General features: G+C 44.5%; 1 protein-coding gene and 1 long non-coding RNA gene across 6 annotated transcripts in view; one reads left to right on the forward strand and one right to left on the reverse strand.

The window, feature by feature from the left end:
- Positions 1-13,538, reverse strand: part of Pan3 (poly(A) specific ribonuclease subunit PAN3) — a 115,004-nt gene extending 101,466 nt beyond the window's left edge. For 2 of the 5 annotated variants that reach the window (XM_075972048.1, XM_075972039.1), the window contains exon 1: positions 12,734-13,538. In XM_075972048.1, the coding sequence (XP_075828163.1) occupies positions 12,734-13,151 (418 nt within the window). In that variant the 5' untranslated portion in view covers positions 13,152-13,538. The remainder of the gene's footprint in view (positions 1-12,733) is intronic. The other 3 variants (XM_075972067.1, XM_075972057.1, XM_075972075.1) reach the window with 3 other exon arrangements.
- An 896-nt stretch (positions 13,539-14,434) lies between these two features.
- On the forward strand, positions 14,435-15,759 carry LOC142849648 (uncharacterized). The gene is made up of 2 exons (XR_012910609.1): positions 14,435-14,902; positions 15,076-15,759. It is a non-coding gene; the product is annotated as an uncharacterized LOC142849648 (long non-coding RNA).
- The last annotated feature ends 11,320 nt before the right edge of the window (positions 15,760-27,079 follow it).

The raw sequence follows: 27,079 nt of genomic DNA on the forward strand, positions 1-27,079 counted from the left end.
ACAGTCCTGGGAAAATACTCATAATGGAGATGACAAAGTAATATACCACAGACCTCAACTGCATTGTGAAGAACAATGAAATACTATCTGTAAAGTTTTTAGAAACCTGATGGCTGCACAACTGCAGTTTACACAAAATAACTGAATTATGAACTTACAGTTGAGAAATTTAATAGTTTTTAAATGTGTGAATGTTTTTTAATCAGTATAAAGAGGGTTAACTGAATAAATTGGCTTAAAGACAACAGAGTGTTTATACAGGGAAAAACTTAATACATCAGTATTTCTGCTGAATGCTGGAGTACTACCCAGTTTCTCCAAGATAAGAATCACATCACAAAATAAGAGCATTCACACTACTTTAATGGTTAGTTCTGTTAGCCTGACAGACTCTAGAATTGCCTGGGAGATGGGTCCCTAGGAATGCTGATGGGAGGAATGTCATGACTGTATTGATCAAGGTGGAAGGGATCATCTTTTTTTAACTGTGTGTGTGTATGTGTGTGTGTGTGTATACTTGCAGCATACACAAGTACTTGCAGATGACAGAAAAAGAGTTGGATGGCCTGAGTTTATGAACTGCCAGAAATGAATCCTCTATAAGAGCAAGATACTCTTTTTGTTGCTTTTTAAAACCAAGTTTCTCTGTATGTATTCCTGGATGTCCTCAAACTCACAGAGATCCATCTGCCTCTGCCTCCCAAGTACTGGGATTACAGGTGTGTGAACCACTGTCCAATGAGCAAAACACTCTTAACCCTGGAGAGGAGCTATCTCTTCAGCCCCTAGAAGACCCACTTCAATTGTGGGCAGGACCATTCCATTCTCAGGGGAATCCAGTGCAGTCTGAGTGAGCAGATCCGAAGCATGCATGCTTCTTTCCTTTCTGCTTCTTGACTGTATACAGTTACCACATGGTCCTACAGCTGTCTTCCCCATCATCAAGATGGATGTAATCTGGAACTGGGCACCAAACAAACCCTTTCTCCACTAAGCTGTCTTTGCCGAGTATTTTAACATACCAATAGGAAGGAAACTAAAACAATAGCCTTAAAAAAAAAAATCTTTGCAATTGTGGTGCAGGCCTTTAGTCCCAGCACTCAGGTGGCAGGGGTGGGCTGATGAGTTCAAGGCCAGCATGATCCACAGAATGAGTTCCAGGACAGCCAGAACTACACAGAGAAATCCTGTCTCAAAAACCAAAAACATTTTTACACTAATAACATTATTCAACTGGGTATGGTTGGTGGTGTATGCCTTTAATCCTATTACTTTGGAGGCACAGACAGGTGGATCTCTATGAGTTCTAGACCAGTCCAGTATAAACAGCAAGTTCTAAAATAAGCGAGCTCCTGCCTCAAAAAAATAAAACTTCGCTGGGCGGTGGTGGCGACGCCTTTAATCCCAGCACTCGGGAGGCAGAGGCAGGCGGATCTCTGTGAGTTCGAGGCCAGCCTGGTCTACAAGAGCTAGTTCCAAAACAGGAACCAAAAAGCTACGGAGAAACCCTGTCTCGAAAAATCCAAAAAAAAAAAATAAAATACAACTTCAACTTTTTCTTGTAATCAAACCATATACCTATTATATTCTTTTGGTTAACTTTTTTCTCTATTTATTTTGGTATTGGGGATTAAACCCAGAGCCTTGCACATCTTAAACTCACACCACCATTTGAATTAATCCCCTGGATAACTAATTTCAGTTGCCAACTGGGAGACAGGCCTCTGAGCCCGTCTGTGAGTAACAACCTTGACTGGGTTAACGAGGTTGGAAAACCTGCCCACAAATGGTGGCACCATTCCCTCCACAGGCATTCTGGACTACATAAAAAAGGAGAAACCTGGCTGGTCCAGCATTCATCACTCTTTACTTCTTAACTGTGGATGCAAAGTGGTTGAGTGACCGCTTCAAGGTCCTGTTCCCTTGACTTCCCACCATGATGATTCAGATATGCTAGAAAAGAATTAAAACCCCTTCTTTTGCCACTTCTGAGTTTTAGGACTTTGAATAAAAAATTCAGTTAAGATTCTTTTATTCTTCTAAAAAGGAAGCAATACTATCTCATAGGATCGCCATAATCTAAGATTTTAAATACTATTTGTAGTCAGGCAATGGTGGCACACGCCTTTAATCCCAGGACTAGGGAGGCAGAGGCAGGCAGATCTCTGTGGTCTACAAGAGCTAGGTCCAGGACAGGCTCCAAAGCTACAGAGAAACCCTGTCTCAAAAAAAAGAAAGAAAGAAAGAAAGAAAGAAAGAAAGAAAGAAAGAAAGAAAGAAAGAGAAAGAAAGAAAATTTAAATGTCCTAAGCCTAGACATACATTTTAGTGTCAGAAAAATTTCTTAGCATGAACAAAGCCCTAAATTCTATCACCCAGCAAAAAGAAAACAAAAGCAAAATACACACACCCCTAAATAGCCATCATTAAAAAAATTAATACAAGCATAAAGTAAATGTTATGCAGCTATGAAGAAATGTAAATGTGAACAAAATATAAGCTAAATGATTAAGATTCAAAAACAAAGTACATTAGGCTTTGTGTGTAGTCTCATGTCTAAGTGTATAAAGGTACCAGTATGCACTTGAAGGAAGGGCAATATAACAAATAGAGATATATGATGTCTTTAAATGGATGTAAAATAATCTAGAAAAAAACGACTGTCTTCTGGAAAGAGGGATCAGAAAAGTTGGCAGAGAGAAAAACTATTTCTCTCTCTTGTACTCTATCTTAGTTAAATTTTTAGGATTAGAGCTGTAGATCTTTTATTAAAGGGCTTGCCAAGAATACAGAAAGTCCTGAATTCAAGTCCCAACAGCACATAACCAGGTATAGTTATAATCTCAGCACTTAGAAAGTGAAGCCAATCAAGACGGGCAGTGGTGGGCACACACCTTTAATTCCAGCACTCAGGAGGCAGAGGCTGGTGGATCTGTGAGTTTGAGGCCACTAAGTTTTAGAAAAGACTCCCATGCTACAGAGAAACCCTGTCTCGGGAAAACAAAAACAAAAAACAAAAACACCACAATCTCGGATTTCTCAACCCAATACTAACTCCTAAAACCAAAAGGAAACACAACACTAGATGTGTATTCATCTGTTAAGGTGACACAGCTCCCCTTCTCCTAGAACTCGGACTTTAGCTCACTCAACTACTCTATAAGCAAGACACAGGGGCTGAGAAAATGGCTCAGCCAGTAAATCACCTGCCTCACAAACATAAAAACGTGAGTGCAGGTCCCCAGGACACACATAAAGACCCAAATGAAGCTACTTGCAGCTGTAATCCTAGCACCAAGGAGAGGAAACAGGGGTCCAGGTTCACTTAAGAGACCCTATCTCAAAAATAAGGTAGCCGGGGGTAGTGGTGTATGCCTTCAATCACAGAACAACTCAGGAAACAGAGGCAAACCTAGTCTACTGGGCAAGTTCCAAGACAAAACTATGAAGTGAAATCCTGTCTCAAAAAACAAAAATAAAAAGGAAGGAAGGAAGGAAGGAAGGAAGGAAGGAAGGAAGGAAGGAAGGAAGGAAGGAGAGAGAACAATGAGGAAGACAGAAGGGGTATAGAAGTAGGGTGTGTGTGCATGTATACACAATCCCTAGACCAATGGGGAGAGCTAAAGTATGCACAAACACAAATAAATGAATGTTCAAAGAAATGAAATATAGATGTAACATGAAGGTTAACCCTAGTCAGTCCTGATGGCACACTTCAATGATCCCAGCCCTCAGGAGACTGAGGCACAATGAAGAACAGTCTGAGTTCCAGTTAGAGTCTCTATATCAAAAAAAAAACAAACTTAAATTAATAAAAATAAACTAAATAACAGCACTCAGTAACCATGGCAACTTAGAGTGAACTTTATCGTGTGCCAGGCCAGGCCTACCAGCTTCCACAAAAGTTTCCTAACTACTCCAAAAAAAGGTGCTATTGCTGCCTGATTTCTCCTCATTACTCAACTCCACCTGCAGCATTACAATTCGTTTCCAAGGTGAGAAACACTGGGCTTAGACACTCTGACCAAGATTACAAAGCTAGTAAGGAAGTTGTTTGCTATACTTCTTATTCCAAAGCATTCACTATTAACTAAATCAGTGAAAAAGAATTATGTTTTGATAAAATTAACAGATCTGGATTTCAAATAAAGTCAAGCATATAAAACAAACACTGACATATTTTGGCTACTGAAGCTTAAGTACCCTCCAGCGTAAAGCCATCATGAAAATCTAGCTATTTAAAAATATAATCCCATCAATAATCAATTCAAAACTGGGGCAGTGGTGGCACACACCTTCCTTTAATCCCAGCACTCTGAGGGTAGAGGTAGGTGGAGCTCTGTGAGTTTGAGGCCAGGCTGGTCTACAAAGTAAGTTCCAGTACTCTCGGGTCTATACAGAGAAACCCTGTCTCAAAAACAAAAAACAAAAACAAACAAACAAAAAAAACTAACAACAAAAAAAAATAATCAATTCCTTTGAACACAAACCATATCTAAGTCTTAAAAAATTAACTCTAATAGAAATATGACTATGAAAAAGCAAGTGCCTTTAAACTACTTCATAATAACAACCTTGACTGTCAGACCATAGTCATTACCCTACTACCAGGTCAGCAGAACTGGGATAGAGAGTTTTCCTATACTACAGGGAAGAAAGAAAAGAGAAGAGAAGAGAAGAGAAGAGAAGAGAAGAGAAGAGAAGAGAAGAGAAGAGAAGAGAAGAAGAGCAGAGCTGCTTCTCTGACAAGGGTAAAACATCATGACAACTTATTATCCTAAAGCCTTCCTGGCTCACCCTGGCAATGCCTGCAAAGTAATGATAGACTTTTCCCCAACACTAACTTCCTAAGTTACTTTAACCCTATCTGGAACAGTAACAAAATATTCCACTAATGTGAAATACTAAAGCAAGAGTCAAAAACTCAAATGCCCACATATAAATCAGTGGTTAGGTAGGAAGTGGGACAAAATATAAAGTCTTGCCCCATGAAGGAGTCTAAATTCTATACTGTTTTGTATTGCACTTTAAAAAAAAATCCATATTCCCTCTTATATCTTCTGATTTCAGTTAACTAATGCAGTTAAAATCATACATGGATATAAAAGAGAATAATATCACGCATCCTAGCCACCAAAATAGCTGCAATTATGACAGATAATGTCAAACTACGAACACAGAATGCCCAAAATTCATAAACTTCTAAAGGGAGAAAGCTCGCATGGGTTACTGAAACTGAATTGTACCTACCAATCTACAACTAGTTAACTGAGCAAGAAACTCTCCAAATACAACTAGATTTCTTATAATTCGACTTTTATTCTTACGTATGTGTCTATGTATACATGTGTGTACAAGGTACCAACAGAGGCTGGAAATGGGCATCAGGTCCCCTGGAGATGGAAGATCCAGGTGGTTGGAAGCTGCAGGGCATGAGTAATGGGAACTGAACTCTTCAGGAAGATCAGGTAAGTGTCCCTACACACTGAGCATTTCTCTAGTCCACATACATAACTGTTTTTCTTCACAAAAAGTAACAATCCAGCCAGGTGGATCTCTGTGAGTCCAAGAGCAGCCTGGTCTACAAGAGCTAGTTCCAGGACAGGCTCCAAAGCTACAGAAAAACCCTGTCTCGAAAAACGGAAAACAAAACAAAACAAAACAAAACAAAACAAAAAAACACAATCCAAGTGCCCACTAACAGTAAAATTAGAAAGCAAATAATACAAATAATACATTCATATAATGTAATATTATTCCGAAATAAGCTAACAAGGCCCTTCCTATTAAAAAGCAAACAGCTCATCATCTCCTTAATGTGTCAAAATCTGGCCAACTTCTGTCCCTGCCAGAGGAAAGCTGAAACAGAACAATGAATGAGGGTTTCTGGCGGAAGTTTCTATAGGAAATACAAACCAACTGCTCCACTACTTTTAACAGTCTACAAGGTCTGAAAAGCAAAAAAAAAAAAAAAAACAGATTTTGCAATTAAAAGAGAAATTAGGGCTGGGCTATGGTGGCTCACGCCTTTAATCCCAGCACTCCAGAGGCAGGCGGATCTCTATGAATTCAAGGCCAGAGCCTGATCTACGGGAGCTAGTTCCAGGACAGGCACCAAAGCTACAGAGAAACCCTGTCTCAAAAAACCAGAGAGAAGCCGGGCGGTGGTGGCGCACGCCTTTTACCCCAGCACTTGGGAGGCAGAGGCAGGCGGATCTCTGTGAGTTCGAGACCAGCCTGGTCTACAGAGCTAGTTCCAGGACAGGCTCCAAAGCAACAGAGAAACCCTGTCTCGAAAAACCAAAAAAAAAAAAAAAAAAAACCAAAAAAAAAAAACCAACAACAACAAAAAAAAAAAAACAGAGAGAGAGAGACAGAAAGAGAAGCTAAGGGCTGGGGAGATGGTCCAGAGGTTAAGAGCACTCACTTAGCTCTTCCAGAAGTCTTGCGTTCAATATTCTTTTTTTTTTTCTTTTTTTCGAGACAGGGTTTCTCGGTGGTTTTGGAGCCTGTCCTGGAACTAGCTCTTGTAGACCAGGCTGGTCTCGAACTCACAGAGATCCACCTGCCTCTGCCTCCCGAATGCTGGGATTAAAGATGTGCGCCACCACCACCTGGCTTGTGTTCAATTTTCAACCACCACATGGCTGGTGGCTCACAACCATCTATAATGAGATCTAGGACCCTCTTCCGGCCCCCTGCAGGAACACATACAGGCAGGACACTATATACATAATAAACAAATAAATAAATCTTTTTTAAAAAAACAAAAAGAAAAAGAGAAGCTAAACAGAAAGATTTAGGAAATCTGCAACCTCACTACATGAAAGCATGAAGAACATTTAGGAGTGCAAGCCAAGAATGTAGCCAAATGTAGAGTTGGCTCAAGCCAGAGGGCTCTGAGAACTTCACCTTTCAACTCTGCACAGCTGCACCAGCAACTTACTCCACTAAGAAACACTGGTCAGAGACGCTTAGGGAGGCCTTTGCAGTGGGCAACAGTTAATAACTGGGATACACAACTGGTTTAAGCACTGAGAAAAGGTAACTGTTGAGTACTCTAAACAGGCTAGCATCTGTAACACACACAGGCACACTCACACCGCCCCAAGGCTCTTGGAACACTGGGAAAGAGACAGAAAGAGTGTGAAATAAAAGCTGGAGGATGGGGATGAATACTGTTGAAACTATCTTCTGGACATGACACAACCATGGAACTCATAAACTTGTTACCGCACAAGATGGAACATGTCGACACTCCAGCATGGATGGGGAAAGAGCTCATGAATCCCCACCCCTAGCCAAGGAGCTATATAGCTAGTTAATGGCTACTGGGGGAACAGAAATTATTTTTCTTCAGGGATGTAGTCACTGGTAAATTGCCTGTGCTCCAGTAATAATACCACACCCATGCTCATGCAGGCAATGCTATTTTAACTCATGGGTTCCTTTTTTTTTTTTAATTTAAAAAGACTGTAGGATAGCCGGGCGATGGTGGCGCACGCCTTTAATCCCAGCACTTGGGAGGCAGAGGCAGGTGGATCTTGTGAGTTCGAGACCAGCCTGGTCTACAGAGCTAGTTCCAGGACAGGCTCCAAAGCCGCAGAGAAACCCTGTCTCGAAAAAAAAAAAAAAAAAAAAAGACTGTAGGGTGGTAGTGGCACACACCTTTAGCCCTAGCACCAGGAGGCAGAGAAGCAAGTGGATCTCCAACTTTGAGGCCACCCTCATCTACAGAGTGAGTTCCAGAACAGCCAGAGCTGCATGAGGAAACTCTGTCTCATAAAATGAAAGGGAGGGAGGGAGGGAGGGAGGGAGGGAGGGAGGGAGGGAGGGAGGGAGGGAGGGAGGGAAGAATAAAAATAAAAAGACCTGGGCTGGAGAGATGGCTCAGAGGTTAAAAGCACTGGCTTCTAGCTGCTCTTCCAGAGGTCCTGAGTTTAATTCCCAGCAACCACATGGTAGCTCACACAACCATCTATAATGAGGTCTGGTGCACGCCTTTAATCCCAGCACTCGGGAGACAGAGGCAGGCGGATCTCTGGGAGTTTGAGGCCAGCCTGGTCTACAAAAGCTAGTTCCGGGACGGGTACCAAAGCTATAGAGAAACCCTGTCTCAAAAAAAAAAAAAAAAAAAAAAAAAAGACCAGCCTGGTCTACAGAGCGAGTTCCAGGATACGCTTCAAAAGCTACAGAAAACCCTGTTACAAAAGAAAAATAAAAAGAACTATAATAAGAAGTAAAGGGGAGAGGGGTCAAGAAAGCACTGAAAATGCCAATTAGGACATTTAAAGACCTCTGAGATTGCCTCTCCCTGGACTGACCCATAGCTTGGAGAAAGCAAAATAGTCTAGGCGCCCAGGGCCCGATTGCCCTTTCAGGCTGGCTGCCAAATTCCTCAGGTTCTCTGCTCCCAGAAGCTACTGTTCAAGGAAGTCCAGGAAGCATAATCCAAAGCCAAGGAAAGGGATACAGGATTTATGTCACACAGACTGTCACACAATGTAAAATCTAAGGGGCTGTGACAAGCTCACAACCACTTTCAAAGGGTGTCCTGGAGAGCCTTGGGTCTTACAGGGAGTTTGAGCCACACATTCACAGCCCCTATTCAGAAAATACCTGAGTAGCACTAACCCAACACCACAGAATTGTAAGGTCAACAGTGTCCAAGTCAAAATGGAAAAAAAATCAAGGTAAGAGATTTTAAAAGTCCCACTAGAGATAAACTACTCTTTTCCTACCTATTCCCCTTCCCTACCTATTCCTTTCTGGAATAAGAACATTTACCCTTACCTACCTGTTCCAGCACTAAATGCTAGAAACATGTAACTTAACTACACAGACTCCGGGAGAGAGGAAAGTGCCTCCAGAATCATCCTTTCCATCTCCTCCCATATGTGACTTAAATGTGACTGTGGACTTTGCACTTTTAAGCTGATAGTGGAAGGAGTGAACAGTCTTGTGACTACTGAGATGAAGGAATGAATTGGGCATTGTGAGGACAATGTTTTTTAGAGTTCAGAAGCCAAATGCTTCCATTTGAATGAGCCCTGAAGTTCATGCGTTAGAAATTAAATACCCAATGCAACAGAGGTCAAAAAGAACGCCTAGTAAGAGGTGATTCTTCCCAGCGGTGGTGGCATATACCTTTAATCACAGCGCGTGGTGGTGTATACCTTTAATCACAGCGCGCGGAGGTAGAGTCAAGTGGATCTCTGTGAGTTTGAGGATCTAGAGGATCCTCAAACCTGATCTAGAGGAAAATTCCAGGAAAGCCAGGGCTGCACCAAAAACAAGCAAAACAAACAAAAGGGAGTTATTCTATCACAGGGGTTCTCTCTCACGGACAGATTGATGTTGAGGAGACTGGACTAGTTATCTCAGGATCAGATGTATAATGGAAGCAGTCTGGCATTCTCTTGCTCTCTTACACTGCACTCTTGTTCTTTCTGCTGAGGATGGCATGATATGAAGGTCTTTTCCATACAGGCAAAAACCTTGATGCTGGACTTTTCAACCTCCAATACAAATGCATTTCTTTTCTTTTGGGCTTCCTTGTAACCCAGTATAACTCTTACTGACAAAGGATGACCTTTAACTTCTGATACTCTTGCCTCCACCCACCAAGTGTGAGGATTTATAAAGTTGAAATTCTCGCCGGGCGGTGGTGGCGAACGCCTTTAATCCCAGCACTTTAATCCCAAGAGCTAGTTCCGGGACGGGCACCAAAGCTACAGAGAAACCCTGTCTTGAAAAACAAAAAGAAAAAAAAGAAATTCTCTCTCTCTCTCTCCTTCTTTGTATTTTATTTATTTGATTTTTCGATACAGGGTTTCTCAGTAGCTTTAGGACCTGTCCTGGAACTACCTCTGTAGACCAGGCTGGCCTCAAACTCACAAGAGATCTGCCTGCCTCTGCCTCCCAGGTGCTGGGATTAAAGGCGTGTGCCACCACCGCCTGGCTCTCTTTTTTAAATATGTCATTTACTTATTGGTGACTAGTGGGAATGCAGTAAATGTAGAGATCAGAGGACTTGCAGGAGTTGGTTCTTTCCCTCTGAGCCATCTTGCCAGACCCTGACATTCCTTTTTGTAAATTGTTCAGTCTATGTTTTTCTATTGTAGCAACACGAAACAGACTGATTCTAGTTTTAAACAAGTACGTCAATTAAAAGACTAAAAGCATATGCACATGAACATAAAATTCCAAGGAGGCTAGACAAAATACCAATGGAGGAGCATGGAGTCTAACATGAAGTTCTGCTATGATCTCTTCTGTGCTACATTTAAATATTCACTTGAAGTGGTGGTGCACGCCTTTAATCCCAGCTCTCAAGGCAGAGGCGGGGATCTCTGTGCTTTCAAAGTCAGCCTGGTCTACACAAACCAAGTTTCAGGACAGGCTCCAAAGCTACAGAGAAACCCCGTCTAGAAGGGAAAAAAAATATTCACTTGAATGTTCTAATACCAGTCAGCAACTAACAAATTTCAGATGTTTCATAATGGCAATATTTGGAATATGTTGCCTATTTTAATTTCCTTGTACCACTAATTAGTGGGTGAAGGCTATCTTAAGAGTTTGAGAAACAGACTGGACAACTAAGTTGTACACAGTCAGAACAGCTATTAATTCAAGCCTACCAAGAAAGAAGACAGAAGCCAACCATGTTAAAGAAATGTCACAGGGCCGGGCGGTGGTGGTGCACGCCTTTAATCCCAGCACTCGGGAGGCAGAGGCAGGCGGATCTCTGTGAGTTCGAGACCAGCCTGGTCTACAAGAGCTAGTTCCAGGACAGGCTCCAAAACCACAGAGAAACTCTGTCTCGAAAAAACCAAAAAAAAAAAAAGAAAGAAAGAAATGTCACAGGGCCAGATATAGTGACAACTGATGGAGGAGGGCCCAGTCTATTAAGGGAGGTACCACCCCTGGGCAGGTGAACCTGGGCTTCAGAAAGGTAGCTGGGCAAGACAGAGAAAGAACTAGTAAGTAGTCTTCCTCCTTGGTCTCTGTTTTAGTTCCTGCCTCCAGGTTCCTACTTGTGCCTGATTTCCCTCATCAATGGACTCTAACAGGTTATGAACCCTGCCTCTTCAAGTTGCTTTTGGTTGTAGTGGGTTTTGTGCTTTGTTTTGTTTGTCTTGGTTTTTCGAGACAGGGTTTCTGTGTACCTGTGGAGCCTGTCCTGGCTCTGTAAACAGAATGGAGGCTTGGTTGTGGTGTTTTAACACAGCAACAGAAAGCACACCAGGAGAGACACTGTTCTTTTTCCATTTCCTTACCAATCACACATTAGCCTCAAATTAACTGGAACCACAACTTCACTTCCTAAAATTTACCTTGAAGAAAACTTCCATTGGGCATGATGGCACATCTGTAATCGCAGCTCATGAGGCTGAGGTAGCAGGGTCTCCAGTTCAGACCAACCTGGGCTACAGAGTAAAACCCTGACGAAAAAGGAAACAAGGAAGAGAAGGGGGACACAGACAACACTGGCCTGTTGAGCACAGTAATTAAAGTGCCTGCTGCCAAGCCTGACTGACCACCTGAGTTCCAGCTCCAGGACCTACACTACAGGAGAAAAATGACTTCCCCAAACTGTCATCTGACCTCTATAATGCTGTCTATGGTGGGAACACACACACAAACATAGAGAGATACAGATAAAAGTAACTTAAAAAATTTTAAATTTAACGGCTAACTCCCAACAATAAAGTAACTATTCTTTAGGAAACATCTAATGCATATAAGCTTCGGTAAACAGAGACAAGTCCATCATTCAAAAAGAAGGAAGCTTTTAAAAATAAATTATGCGTTATTGTAAGATCTAAAACAAGGGGAAATCGGGGACCTACTTTAATGCTCAATGCCAACCTTATACAAACCATTCATAGTTACAACGAACTCCACTCAAAAAGCTCTACGTACACAGCCCGAAATTATTCTCACGATAGCTTGTGTAGTGCGAGCAGCTCTTGAGGCACAATGCTGAGAGTTCACTCAATGTAATGTTACGAGTAAGACAAGATTCCAGCGGACACCCAGTTCACTTACTCGAGCCTTCCAGAAAGCTACCAGAGAGCAAGTCCTCGGAATTCCCTAGTCCAAGCTCTCTATAGAACTTGTGCACGCTTTAAAAAAAAAAACAAACAAAACAAAAGGCTGATCTTCGTACACCACCCCGCCCCTTCGACATCCTTAGAAAGCAATTCCAGCACCCCAGACGTTACTCTCAAAACCCTCCAGCAAAACTTTTCGCGTCCTTCCCAGCAAAGCTAATGAGCCTTAAGCCCGCCCCTCACCTCCCGCCTCCTACCCACATACACACCCACTGGTGAACCTCAACTTTAGGCAGGCGGCACTCCATACGGGCACGCACGAACACATGTGCTCGCAAACCCGGCCCCCTTTCCACACATACACACCCGGAAACGACACCCCTTTGCTCACACTCCGCGGCCCATCCCCCCCCCCCATCTTCGCACCCACTCCCGGAGCCCCCCCCCCACAACACTTCCATCCACCCACGCTCCCGGGAATCCCGCCTCCTCCTCTAGCTCCCGGGCTCGCCCGCGGCGACGGAGAGAGGAAGCAGGAAGAAGGAAGGAGGGCTACGCAGGGCATAGGCCTCCCGGGCCGCCCGGAGGTGAGAGGAAGCGGGCGGCCTTAGGCTTCGTCCCCACCCGCGCTCGACCGGCCCGCCCGTACCGCACCGCCCCGCCCGGGCCTCACTCACTCGCCAGCCGCGGTCCATCGAGTCCGCCGCCCGCTGACGCCGTTCCCGGGACGCCCAGCTCCGGCTTCTTGGGTCCCGCGGGCGGCCCCGCTCCCCCGCCCGGGAGCGCTCCGGGAGGAAAGCCGGCCCCCGACGCGGCCGCCAGCGCCAGCGGGACGCTGTTGCTATGGAGGCCGAGCCCCGGGGCCGCGCCGGAGGCCGGGTCCTCGTGCAGGAACTGACACTCCTCCCCGTAGAAGCACGTCTTGTCCTTGGCGTAGTAGCGGCAGTACTTGAGCTTCACGCCCGCAGCCGGCCCGCCGGGGACGCCCCCGACGCCCGACGAGGCCGCGACCGCGACCGCCACGGCCGCCGCCAGCGAGGACGACGACGGGGAGGCGGCGGCCGAGGGGGGCGGGAGGCCGCCGCCACTGTTCATGGCCACGCCGCAGCCTCGTCCCCCGCCGCCGCCACCATAGACGAGGGCGGGAAGGAGCCGCCGCCGGAGCCGGATGGAAGCCGGGCGGGCGGGTTGGGCCCGCTGAGGGAGCCGGAGCCGCCCGGGGAGGGGGAGGGGCGGGCGGCGAGTGAGGATTCTCCCTCTCCGCTGTCCTTAAAGGGGCCGCGCGGGACGCGCCGCGGCTGGCGCGCGCCGGAGGCTGTGGGGGAGCCGGAAAGCGGCGGCGGCCGGCGGCTGGAGGGGGACGGCACGGCGGAGGGAGCCGGCTTGTTTTTAAAACTCTGCCTCTGCTCGCCGTCGTGCGCTCCGGTTCCTCCGAGTTGTTTATTCCATTTTCCTCTTCCTGAGACGGCCGCCGCCTCTGCGCGTGCGCGCCCAGCGCGGGGGCTTGTGGGTAAAGGCCTGGCCGGGGCGGCAGGCGTGGCCCCCCGGGGGCATTCGCGAGCGGACCGGTGGGCAGTTGATCCAGCCGGAGACCCTGCGTGGCCTTCCGCCCGTCGCGGGTCGGGTGCTGAGGCTTCACGAGAAAGGATGCCCTCCCTAGAGTCTCCTCCTTGAGCCAGGTGATTGTCAGCTTTGTAGTGCAAAGACAAAGTTGTCAGCCCGTCACGGGTCCTTGGAGGGGAACGCGGGCCAGCCTCGCTCCCCGAATAGGAGGGTGGTTGTCTGTCCCCTTGCCACGTTTCCTCTCCTTCCCTCTTCCCAGGCACCCCTGTATCCTTTTTTATCCTCCCCCCCCCCTTGAAGATGATGGAACTACTAGCCAGATAGCCTTAGCTTCTGGGCTCATTGTCAAAAAATGGAGCCAGAACCGTTGATGTCAACCAACCCCCCGCTTAGAGCGGCACCTGTTTCCTCTGCTTTGATTCTTTTCTGAAAAATAAGATGCCACCTGGGACACTGCTGCCTAGGCAGCACGGGGAGACCCCTTTCCAAACGTGCTGAGATGCTTTCCTACCTTGCGTTCGAAATTCGCTTTTTAAAGTTTTCCCTCAGTGTCCAACCTACTCCACTACCTGTTTTGTTTTGGTTTTTTGGGGTTTTTTTTTTTGTTTTGTTTTGTTTTTGGTTTTTCGAGACAGGGTTTCTCTGTGGCTTTGGAGCCTGTCCTGGAACTAGCTCTGTAGACCAGGCTGGTCTCGAACTCACAGAGATCCGCCTGCCTCTGCCTCCGAGTGCTGGGATTAAAGGCGTGCGCCACCATCGCCCGGCTTTTTTTTTTTTTTTTTCGAGACAGGGTTTCTCTGTGGTTTTGGAGCCTGTCCAGGAACTAGCTCTTGTAGACCAGGCTGGTCTCGAACTCACAGAGATTCGCCTGCCTCTGCCTCCCTAGTGTTTTTTAAAGGGGAGAGGCGTTAAGACATTTGAAGAACAACAATGAAGTGATTTTTAACGTTTAAGTTTTTTTTTCTCTGCAAGATTTTCTCAAAAGACAAATCTCTGTTATGAAAAGGACGGGTATGGGAGGTATTTAAAGAGTTGTGGCAACCTGACGAAGTCACAGAAGAATGGATATACCTAAAAGTACCACACTACAGAAAGGGTGAGATGCATGCTGTAGAATCCCAATCTTTACTAGTGATGTCACTTAGTGAAATTCTAAGCTGTATCTTTCTGTGTGAAAGCAGTTTTCATTCATTTAAATACTCAACAAGTATTTGGTGATGTTCGTTATGTGTACCAGGAACTGTAAGGGAGCCGGGGATGCAAAAGATACAATGAGCCGGGCGGTGGTGGCGCACGCCTTTAATCCCAGCACTCGGGAGGCAGAGGCAGGCGGATCTCTGTGAGTTCGAGACCAGCCTGGTCTACAGAGCTAGTTCCAGGACAGGCTCCAAAGCCGCAGAGAAACCCTGTCTTGAAAAGCCAAAAAAAAAAAAAAAAAGATACAATGAACCCTGAGTTCAGACGGCTTGTTTACCTCCCGCTAGTGAGGGGAAAGATACAGGCAGTGTAAATTGGGTTCTCTGCTGTCAGAGGGGACTTTGTGGAACTACCTAGAGAGGGCTGACAGAACAGAGGAGTTGAAAGCACCCTTGAATTTAGATCCCCACTTGCCTCTCTCTGCATCATGTGTACATCTGAGACAGAATTCTCAACTTTGTAACGCGTGAACTGACGCACATAAACGTCTGTGTTTGGGAAGAAACCATTAGGGCTTAGCAATTGCCTTTTATTGCTGCTAGGTATGTAGAGAAAGAGCATTCTAGACAAACCAAACAGCTTGTGAAAGAGGCCATGGGTGAAACAGGTCAGGTTGCTGGGAGATTAGTGACGGTAGATGGCTGAGCAGAGTCCATAAAAGTCTTTTTCAGGCGATCTTGTGGGATTGGACTTTTTCTTAAGAGCAATTAGAAATTATCACAACATACTAAGTAGCAACATTAAACATTTCCTTTTAGAAGTAAAAGGATCCCCATACAAACCCTGAAAAGCAAGAAAAGAAAGGCAGATTGTCCCTGAACACAGTGTGAGGTGTAAAATTGCCCAGTTTATTAGTTCCAACCCAGGACTTCCCTAGTGACAAAACTTGTGCTGTTTGTGTTGTGTGTTTTACTATCACTAAATAAACGTGCATGGCTTTTAATGACTTGACAAGGAAGATGATGTTTCTAGTGAGACCACAGGTGGGTTCATACCCTACACAACATATTGTTCAAGCCAACCTTAATGAGAATCTACCATGTATTACATACTAAGCAAGATCTGTATTGGGCTCTGACATACAGCCTATGTAAGATAGGGCCTCAGGATGCTTCAGTCAGAATGTTTGCCTTATGAAGTTGAAGAACTAAGTTTAATTCCCTAGAACCCAATAAAAATGCTGGGCATGGTAGATGTGCTGATAAAACCAGTACTGGGAAGGCAGAGACAGAAGAACCCCTGTGCTAGCTGGCCAGCCAGTCTTTCCTACTTGGGGTTCTAGGCAGTAAAAGAGACACTCAGAGGTGGGCAGCCTTTCTGAGGGTGATACCTGAGTTTGTCCTCCGGCTTCTATATGTACCCTGCATACACATACATGAACTTGCATTCATAAAGAACCAGGTAGATATAAAAATTAAAATTGTGAGCCGGGCAGTGGTGGCGCACGCCTTTAATCCCAGCACTCTGGAGGCAGAGGCAGGCGGATCTCTGTGAGTTCAAGACCAGCCTGGTCTACAAGAGCTAGTTCCAGGACAGGCTCCAAAACCACAGAGAAACCCTGTCTCGAAAAACCAAAAAAAAAAAATTAAAATTGTAAGATTAAGGGGCTGAAGAGATGGATCAGCAGTTAAGAGCACTGGCTGCTCTTCCAGAGGACCTGGGTTCAATTTCCAGCACCCACATAGCAACTCGAAGCTGTAGTTCCAGTTTCAGGGAATGAAACTTTTCTTACAGAGACACATGCAGACAAAACATTGAATGCACATAACTTATTTTAAAAAAAGATTGAGCCTCAGAAGTTAGCATGAACTCATTAGAAAATGCCAATGATAAAGTTTGTCAATCCTCAGAACCACATTTGAAGAAAATTAGACTAAATCCTTCTGAACAAATTAGAGAAAAGTAGGCTAAGATACTCATTCAGGCAGCTTCAGCATTTTCAGCACAATCACATGTTGCTAGAATTAGCCCTAGAGGCGCTTTTATGCAATAGATTGATACATGTCCACATAGCCTTTAGCCCTCTCCTTTGAACTCTTTTATTTAAAAACTGTATCGACACCATAAGAAATACTTAGTTAACTGGTGTGCCCCAAAAGTAGTGGGAAAAGGTAACACAGAAAGTGACAGATTAGAACTGGTAAAGGCTCACTAACTGGAAGTCTATATGGCATCATCAAAACAGATAGGAATATTTGGCTTTGAATCCGAATTAAGTTGGAGGAACAGGGGTACTTCTGATATACCACTGATGACATACTCCTCCACCCCTAAAAGTAAATTGCCTGATTTTCTTAGCTTGTAAAATGAGCAGTTTGAAATGTTATTGTTCTTGACAGATAAACCCAAGAAAGTACCTCTTTAGGTTTTATATTCTAGTGGACTATGTTGCAGTATATTACTCAAGAAAGCCAGCAAAGAAAGTCGCAAGTAACCTAAAGTGTAACCGCAGGGAAGAGTGAAAGCAGTTGTGGAGTGCACACTTGGAAATCATAGCCAGGAAAACTTACATTCATGATGTTCTGTGAATACTAAACATGATGCAAAATTATATATACTTTATAGGTAACTTTTTAAATAAGATAATTAATTATTAGAGTAATTCAAACATCAGCCATAGTTTTAGTAAGGTGATAACAAAGTATATATAAATTTTGCTTATTTTTCTTTCATTTTCCTTTGTCTGGTAAGCATATATTCTATTATTAAAAATAGCATTAATTTGTTGTAATTACTTTTTTTTTTTTTGAGGGTCCTGCTTTGTAGCTCTGGTCTAGAAATCACTATGTAAACTGGGCTGGCCTCGACTCTCAGAGACTGATCTGCCTCCACCTCCTCGGTGAAGGAGGACTAAAGGTGAATACACCAAGATTTGTCGAATTAATTAGGCTTTTCATTCTGAGAAGTGGGTATGTAGTATTCATTAAATTCTCTATTCTAGGTTTCAAATAAATTATTAAAAACAATTAGACACTTGTTGGCCATTTCTTTTCTTCACATTTTCCCTATACTGATTCTCAAAGTGTATTTCATGGAAGAGTGATTCAACAAAATTAATTTCTACAGAAAAAATGTGGCAACACTGGAAAGTTTTGAGAAATGGAGTCTTTTTCAGAACCTTGACTGTGTCTCCATTAATATGGCCACTGGAGTAGGATATGTTACCAGACTTACAGGTTTCCAACAGCAGCGTACTTCCTGTTAGTTTGTGAAGCTAGTGTCCCTGCCTCTGCTGCCAGCCTGTGTCCACGGTGTAGTGAACTATAAAACATGTTCATGTCTGCAGCGCCTTCTACTGTCATCAGTCCCTTCCTGTGAACTTTTTATTTATTTATTTATTAAAGATTTCTGCCTCCTCCCCTCCACCGCCTCCCATATCCCTCCTCTTCCCCCAATCAAGTCCCCCTCTCTCATCAGCCCGAAGAGCAGTCCGGGTTCCCTGTCTTGTGGGAAGTCCAAGGACCTCCCACCTCCTTCCAGGTCTAGTAAGGTGAGCATCCAAACTGCCTAGGCTCCCACAAAGCCAGTAACGTGCAGTAGGATCAAAACCCAGTGTCATTGATCTTGACTTCTCAGCAGTCCTCATTGTCCACTATGTTCAGCGAGTCCGGTTTTATCCCATGCTTTTTCAGACCCAGGCCAGCTGGCCTTGTTGAGTTACCGATAGATCATCCCCAATGTCTCAGTATGTGGGTGCACCCCTCGCGGTCCTGAGTTCCTTTCTCGTGCTCTCTCTCCTTCTGCTCCTGATTTGGACCTTGGGATTTTAGTCCGGTGTTCCAATTTGGGTCTTTGTCTCTGTCTGCTTTCATCGCCCAATGAAAGTTAATCTCCAGGAGAATGACTATATGTCTTTCTTTGGGTTCCTGTGAACTTTTGTAATTAGAACAGTCCAGAGAACTGAAGCATTCATTGTTGGTAAGCCTAGAAGATTGGACTAGTCGCAGGGCAGCTTGGTACCATACACAGTATGGGATCTATAGACCACCATGCCCCGAACACTTCTGGTAACTCCCCTACAAAACAGTTTTGGAAGTCAGCTGTCTGGCTACTGTTTGAAGAACACAGATAATAATGTCTGAGTTTGTTTTCTAGTGCAGCAACTCCACTAGGGAAGCGATGTAGGGAAGAAAGTGTTAGCTTATAAGTTACAGCCCACGTTAGGGAACTCAGGGCAGGAACTGAAGCTGATGCCTTGGAGGAACTCTCCTCACTGTCTTCCTTCTAACTGCCTTTCTTTACCACCCAAGACCACCTTGCCTAGGAGTGGCACTCTCACAGTGGATTGGGCCCTCTCACATCAATCGTTAATTTTTTTAAAATGTCCCCACAGGACAATCTGATGGAGGCAGTTCCTCAATTGAGGTTTCCTCTTCCCAGATACGTTAGACGTGTGGCTTTTGATAAATTTGAAAAGAATGCCTACCTTAAAGTGTTATTCGGAGTACTGAATAACTAAAGAACCTCTTGGAGGAAGTCTTCATTTGCAAAATTATTGTCCCATCTGGTTGTATGATGGGGATTTACTTCTGACAAGTTTGTGTTAACTTTATCTCCTTTAGCATTCTTTCTGAATCCCTCCATTTCTGATGCTGATGACTTACTTGGACAGTTACTGTGGTGGTGCCTCCTGTTTCATAGGTTCCTCCCAATAGTCCTGTGAAACAGATGAAAATACTGTCTTGTATGCAACCTTGGGAATCTCTGAGATTGAAGAACCTGTGAGCTTCTTTACTTGGTTCAAACTGTCATGTTTCTGTTGCTGTGAAGAGACACCTTGACCACGGTAACTCTTATGAAAGAAAACATTTCATTGGGGCTGGTTTATAGTTCAAAAGCTTAGTCCACTATTGTCATGGCAGGAAACTTTGTCTGCAAGCGGGTGGACGTGGTGCTGAAGGGGTAGCTGAGAATTCTTCATCTGGATAGGCAGGTAACAGGAAGAAAGAGTGACTCTGGACAGGACTTGAACATCTGAAACCTCAAAGGCCATCCCCAGTGACACACTTCCTCCAACAAGGCCACACCTCCTATTTGTGCCACTCCATGTGAGCATATGGGTGCCATTTTCATTCACACCACCAAGCACTTAGTTTTAATTCCAGGTCTCAAAACTCCATCCTTGGCTCTCTTTCTGATGAGACAGTCAAGATCATGGGATTTGAGTCTTTCCAAGTTGGGATTTTTGTTTGATGTTCGGTTTGGGGTTGTTTTCTTTTCCTAGGGTTTGTTTATTTAGTAGTATTGTGGCGGTGCACACACCTCCCTACTCTTGTGGAGGTCAGAGAACAACTTCTGAGAGTCCGTTCTCTCTCCACCTTGTTTTCAGGCAGTTTTGTTTCTGCTGCTGTGCTTCAAACCCAAACTGTAGGCCGGCACTCCCGTCTCTCCACAGGAGTGTCGATTTACAGGTGCTTACCTCTGCAGCTGGTGTTTTCTGTGGGTTCCTGAAACCAAACCCAGGCCCCCACTTGCACGGTGTACTAGTTGAGGTTACTTTTGCTATAATGAAAATGGCCAAAAATGACTTGACCAAAAGCAAGTTGGGGAGGAAAACGTTTATTTGGCTTACACTTTATATCAAAGCAAGTCAGGACAGGAACTCACGCAGGGCTGGACTTGGAACTGGAACTGATACAGGCTACATGGAGTGAGTGCTGCTCACTGGCTTGCTCAGCCTGCTTTTTTTTTTTTTTCGAAACAGGGTTTCTCTGTAGTTATTGGTGCCTGTCCTGGAACTAGCTCTTGTAGACCAGGCTGGCCTCGAACTCACAGAGATCCACCTGCTTCTGCCTCCCAAGTGCTGGGATTAAAGGTGTGTGCCACTACTGCCCGCCTCAGCCTGCTTTCTTATAGGACCCAAGACCTCCAGCCCAAGGATGGTCCCACTCACAATGTGCTGGGCCCTCCTCCATCAATTACTAATTAAGAAAATGCCCTCCAGACTTGCCTGCAACCCAACCTTAATAGAGGCATTTTCCCATGGAAGATCCCTCTCCATTGTCAAGTTGACAAAACCAGCCAGCATAGAGAGCAAGCGCTTGTAGCCACTGAACCATCTCCCCACTCCCATTTTATTCACTGTTCTCTCCAGCTCACCCTAAGATTAAACACATCCCTACACACTTGAACTAGATCTGAGCTATGTTTCTTTCCCTTGTATTCCCAGTCACTTTATCACTCAGATGTAGCATGTTTCTTTAATTTACTGGATTATTAGCAACTATCAATCTTGTTTTAAGATTTTTGTTTGTGACCCAGAAACAAAATTTTCCTATTTGCAACAGCTACACTATCACATTGATGATTGCTGTTGTTTTATTTTTGGATGTTTTATTAAAATACATTGTTGATTACAAGTTTTGGTATGGCAATTTGACTTTTGTTATTACACTTGCAATGATCCCCTTCCTCTTCTCAACTACCTCCTCCTCCACTTCTCCTTTGATGTCCTTTTAGCTGTTGTTTTGTTTTGTGACCTGGAATGAGGATTGTTGACAGGAGGATGGACAGCTTTTCAGTGGCTACCCCACTAAAGAATTGTCACTCCCACCGGGAGGTGGTGACACACACCTTTAATCCCAGCACTCAGGAGGCAGAGGCAGGCGGATCTCTGTGAGTTCGAGGCCAGCCTGGTCTACAGAGTGAGTTCCAGGACAGGTTCCAAAACTACAGAGAAACCTTGTCTCAAAGAAAAAAAAAAAGTCACTCCCTCTCCTCTCAACTGTTTAGCCACGTTTAAATCCTGAAGAATGGATGGGGCTCCATGAACACCTCCCTCTGCAATGGATTCAAGAAAGCAACAGCCAAGGCACACCTAGAAGTCAGCAATCCACACCACTCCCTTTATATACACACCCTACCTCTCACATTCTGTCCCTCTTGGAGAGGGTGATAAAACTATCGCGTTTGTGGTTAATCATTCAAGAAGTACTTGTTCTCAGCACCACACCAATTGTAAGTGTGCTACAATTACCATTGCCCACCTCAAAGAGCAACTTTTCTGACCAAAGCAGACATAGCACTAATTTGTGGGCACAAACATAATGGTTTAGAAGGCAATTTGATGGGCTTCCCCTCTAGGGCCCATGACCTCCCCAGACATGGGCTTTTAACCAGCTTACAGGATCAGACAGGAATCCCTCTTGAAGAGCAGGCCTCAAAGCTGATGATCAGGTTACCCCTTAGCACACTTGCCCCTACTGCACTAGTAGGCACATCTCTGGCTGGTCTGTCGTGTTTATGTGGGCCCCAGACCACACAGCGGCCTTAGCAGGCTGCACTGGGTTCCAGGAAAAGCTATAAACTGACTCCACCCAGGGATGGCCAGCTTCTAAGGGGAAGTACCTGACATTCCAACAATTAGATGAGATCGCTGGCACGTGCCGCCTTTAATCCCAGGCTGACCGACCTCTGTGAGTTCAAGGCCAACCTGGTTTGCTGCAGAGCCAGTTCCAGGGCAGCTAGGACTGTTACACAGAGAATCCTTGTGTTAAAAAAAGAAAAAGAAATCACCAGCCGTCTTTGAGCACAGGACTATTCTCCTTTGCCAATACCCCTAGTCAGCCAATCAAGGTCCTGAACTGGGGAAATCCCTCACCTCAACCTCGACTGTGATAAAAAAAAAAACCCTGCCTGGAGTGGGCTTGGCAACTCTGCTGTGTGGGACAGACAGAGAGTCCAAGCTTATGCCTGAATAAAGGCTCTTTGCTTTTACATACAGGTCTCCTGATTGGTTTTTGGAAGTCTGTGATCTGGTCATAACTGCTATTCTTTTTTAAAGATATAAGAGTGGTGCCGGGAGGTGGTGGCGCACGCCTTTAATCCCAGCACTCGGGAGGCAGAGGCAAGCGGATCTCTGTGAGTTCGAGACCAGCCTGGTCTACAGAGGTAGTTCCAGGACAGGCTCCAAAGCCACCGAGAAACCCTGTCTCGAAAAACCAAAAAACAAACAAAAAAAGATATAAGAGTGGGTGTCCCGAACGGGGCAGCAGTGGGTGACCCAAAGAATAACTATAACATTCCTGCCCATCTATCTACAGAAACCAGATAGATTCACTCCCTTACAGAAGGGCCCTGAGGATGTCTCCCCAGGTGCCCTGTCTGTGATCTTTCCACATGTCTGCATGGACCGTCTACAGGCTCTAACAGATTCTGGGCCCCATTTACAGAAGGATATCTGAAACAGAAAGACACAAAACGAAACTTAAAGAGAACTAACTGCCTGCCAGATGAAGGCTCTACAGGGCCCAGGGCCTGGTGGACTTGGGGGATCCTGGAGAGCTCCTTGTTGGTTTTTGGGGGATTCTGTGATCTGGGCATAACATTTGCACCCAGATTTCACAGGTGAGTAAGACTGTTGCTGACAATTCTCACCTGCATAGCACCTACTTGTACTACAAGGGTAAGCAAGCAAGCGTCCAGCTCAGTTCCGGGTAAGCAAGCAAGCGTCCAGCTCAGTTCCGGGTAAGCAAGCAAGCGTCCAGCTCAGTTCCAATCTGATTTCTATATGTCTAGCAAACGGGACGTGTGTTGGCTCCAGAAACCTTCTAGCTCTGGTGAACAACCAACAGCAGTGGCAATTACCTGTGTTGTTGTGGAGGCTTCCCTGATGAACAACTCAAGGGAGTCCACCCCAGTGAACTCCCTTTTAGGTTTTTAAAAATTATTTCTAACTATATGTGTGTATGTACAGCAGTCTGTTAAGGCCAGAGACATCATATCTCTGAGAACTGGAGTTACAGGGGGTGGTGAACTATCAGATGTGGGCACCAGGAAATGAATCCAGGTCCTCTGCAAGAACGCCGTGTGGGGGGCTGGAGAGATGGCTCAGTGGTTAAGAGCACTTGTATGCCCTTCCAGAGGATGCAGGTTCAATTCCCAGCACCTGCGTGGCAATTCACACCTGTCAGTAATTCAGTTCCAGGGGATTTGACACCCTCACACCAATGCACATAAGAGTAAATAAATTATATATATAAAGAACGCTGTGTGCTTTTTGCCCCTGAGCATCTCCTGAACCCCACATACATTTTATAAATTACAATGGACTCAGACTAGAATATAATGTCAACAATCAAACTTTAAAAGAAAATAGTCTAGAGAAATGACCCATTAGGTAAGAGCACTATCTCTTTCAGAGGACCCAGGTTCAATTCCCACCAACCTCATGGGAACTGTCTGTAACTTCAGTTCCAGGGAATCCAATATTTTCTTCTGGCCTCAGAGGATGTAGTACACACACAGTACAAGTACACAAATATATGCAGGCAAAACCCTCATACACAGAAACAAAAATAAATGCATCTTTGTATTAATAAAAATAGAGCTGGACATGAAACAGTGGTAGAAAGCTTACCCAACATGCTCAAAGCGTTGTGTTAGATTCCCAGCAGCAGCATAATAATCTCTAGAGTCTAGCATTGGGGAGGCCGAAGCAGGAGAATCTCTGTGAGTTCCAGGCAAGCCAGAGGGACATAGTGAGACACTCTCAAAAACCAAATCAAACCAAACAAAATTCTCTCTTGGACACACTTGTCTGCCCTTCCAGAGGGTGAATTTTCCCCTCAGTTTATGTTTTGGTATATAAGGCTGTTTAGAGAATAAACACAGAGGAATTTCCAGGATGTGAACTCAGGATTTCATGAGGGATCACGGAGACTCTCCCTCCTTAGAAAGCCATGTGAGTTGTGTCTTTAATCTGATGCCTCCCCTCTGGTCCAGAGAAATAATTTAGGGTCTGGGCTGGCACTGAACCCCAACAGGCCAGGACTTTGGGATCACCGCGGGTGGGCCACTATTGTCACCCCTGCGGCTGCCTTTAGCCAGATGGCTGCTGTGACTATCTTGTAGCCAGTACCAGCATTTAATAGAATAAGCATATTTGCTAGGGCATTTTCCAACTTATTGCTATCATATTTTGTACTATGCCCATGCCAGTCCAGAACCTTGGTCTAATTATATAGAAAAAGGGGAGCTGTTGGGGGCTGTGGACCCTCAGACCCTGAATTTTCTGTAAACAACTTGCTTGCAGCTGCTCTGAGCACAAGATGGGAGAGTGGTTTCTGGTGGCTGCAGCTGAAAGATCCCAAGAACACATGTGGTTGCTGGGAATTGAACTCTGGACCTTTGGAAAAACAACCAGTGCTCTTAACCTCTGAGCCATCTCTCCAGCCCCTTATCTTTTATTATAACTAAGGAAAACTATAATTTTAACTACTCTTCAACTCCATCAAAGATTCCAGAAGGATATAATACTACCTAAGTAAACAGGAAGTGCATTGTAAGCAAAGTCCAGAACTCTAGAATTGACAGAGACATTTTGCTGCCTGGACAGTCACCCAAAGTTCTTCTGTAACATTGCAGACATCCATCTTCAGCCCACAGGCCCATAGTATCGAGCAGACTTTTTCATGAAGCAGGAAATTTCAAAGATAGTTCCACCTATACTGGCAGTTTGTCAGTCACTTTCTTCTGTGTCCTGCAGAATGTCTGTCAGGCTCTTTCATGAAGCAGGAACCCTGAAGGACTGTCTCATTTTCTTTAGGCAATTTCAGCAGTCATTTTTCTGTGGGTCTTGCATGTCCAGTTTATACAACATACTATTAAGCAGTCCAGGCAAGAGCAGTTTCTTGCCCAAATGCCTAACAAACCTGATAAGGAACCTCTTTGATGCCCATCATTCTCTTGAAATAGACTGGTGCAGCCAGGAGCAGATGTGTTTCATTGCTGAGAAAAGTCTAAGTTCTTAGAACATTTAAGTGCCATATTCTTTAAGCCTTTAATGGTTTGAAGAATATCTATCCATCTGAAAAATATCTGTACATCTAGAAAACCTGTCTAACATGACTAAAAGCTTGACCATTTTATATGATTATTAACCTATATTTTTAATTATTCATTACATTTTTAAATGATCTGCACAGACACAATACTTTAATCAAGAGCAGAAATACACATATAACAAAATTGACTTTCAATTTGTATCACTTAAACAAGATTCATATCAATGCAAAGTATTCATCTCTATAGCACCCATACAATGAATATGGTTAAAAGAGGATTGTTTAGGTTTGCTTATATGATTTGGTCCGGGAAGTTCTGTATAGTGCCTTCCCACTAGAGAGACTGAGAGCCTGGTAGCTGCTCAGTCCACAAAACTGGATGCCTCAGCAGCCTGGTGTTGAAGGCCTGGAGGATTCCTAGAAAGTAGCTGATCTTCAGTCCATGTTGGCAGACTGAAGAAGCTGCATTCTGATGTTAGCAAAAAATGCCAGTGGCATCTGCAAATTAGACAAACTGAAGAGCATCACCAGAAGACAACTGGAAGCAAGCAAGTAAAAAGCAAAGGCTTTCCCCCAAGGATCTCTTTTTATCTGGTTGCTACCGGAAACTGCTTACCATATTTAGAATGATCAACTTCATGTCACTTGATCAAGACAGTCCCTTATAGGTGTGCCTAATGGTTTGTCTCCTAGTTGATTGCAGACCCAGTTAGGTTGGATGACCAACATTAACCATCACAAATACTGATGCTTATGGAATATAAAATGGGTAAACATTCACCTGTAGAATACTGCCTGTCAGTAATTATTGCTATATGAGCAACGTAGTTGAATCACATGAACATGAGGTTCTCTTATAAGAGAAAAAAGCTAGGGGAGAGAGTCGGTCTTGCAATATGTCATTTTTTTACAAGTGGAGATTGGCAAAGCTGATCTATGGTATTAGAAGTTAGGATGTGGCGGCGTTTAGAAGGGAGAGAGGAGAGTGTTTAGAAGAGAATGCGAAGAACTGGGATATTAGCAATGCTTTCTTAAAAGTGTGCCTGCTTTGTGATTATTCATTGACCAATAATATCTGCTTTGTTCGTTTTACTATATATGATATACCACCCCACAGAAGTCTCCCAAAAGTAAATAACAAAAAAGAATAACAAAATGAGAACTGGGAAAGTATCGTGACAAGCCATGTGAAAGATGTGAAAAGGTTTCAGTGTCGTATGTGTTGATGTATGCCTTCAGTCCCACACTCCAGAGACTGAGGAAGAAAGAAGCAGAGAGAGGGAAAGAAAGGAAGATGGTAAAGGAAAGGATGGGAAAAAGAGAAATAAGAAAAAAATAACAATTATAAGTGGTTAGTAGTGTCGTGTGTCCTACTTTGCTTTCTGTTGCTGTGGTAAACACCACGACCAAAAAGGAATGCGGGGAGAAAAGGATTCTTTTATATTTCAGTTCCAGGTCACAGTCCATCCCTGAGGCAGG

The sequence above is a fragment of the Microtus pennsylvanicus genome, chromosome 1 (genome assembly GCF_037038515.1).
Source record: "Microtus pennsylvanicus isolate mMicPen1 chromosome 1, mMicPen1.hap1, whole genome shotgun sequence".
Classification (NCBI taxonomy): domain Eukaryota; kingdom Metazoa; phylum Chordata; class Mammalia; order Rodentia; family Cricetidae; genus Microtus; species Microtus pennsylvanicus.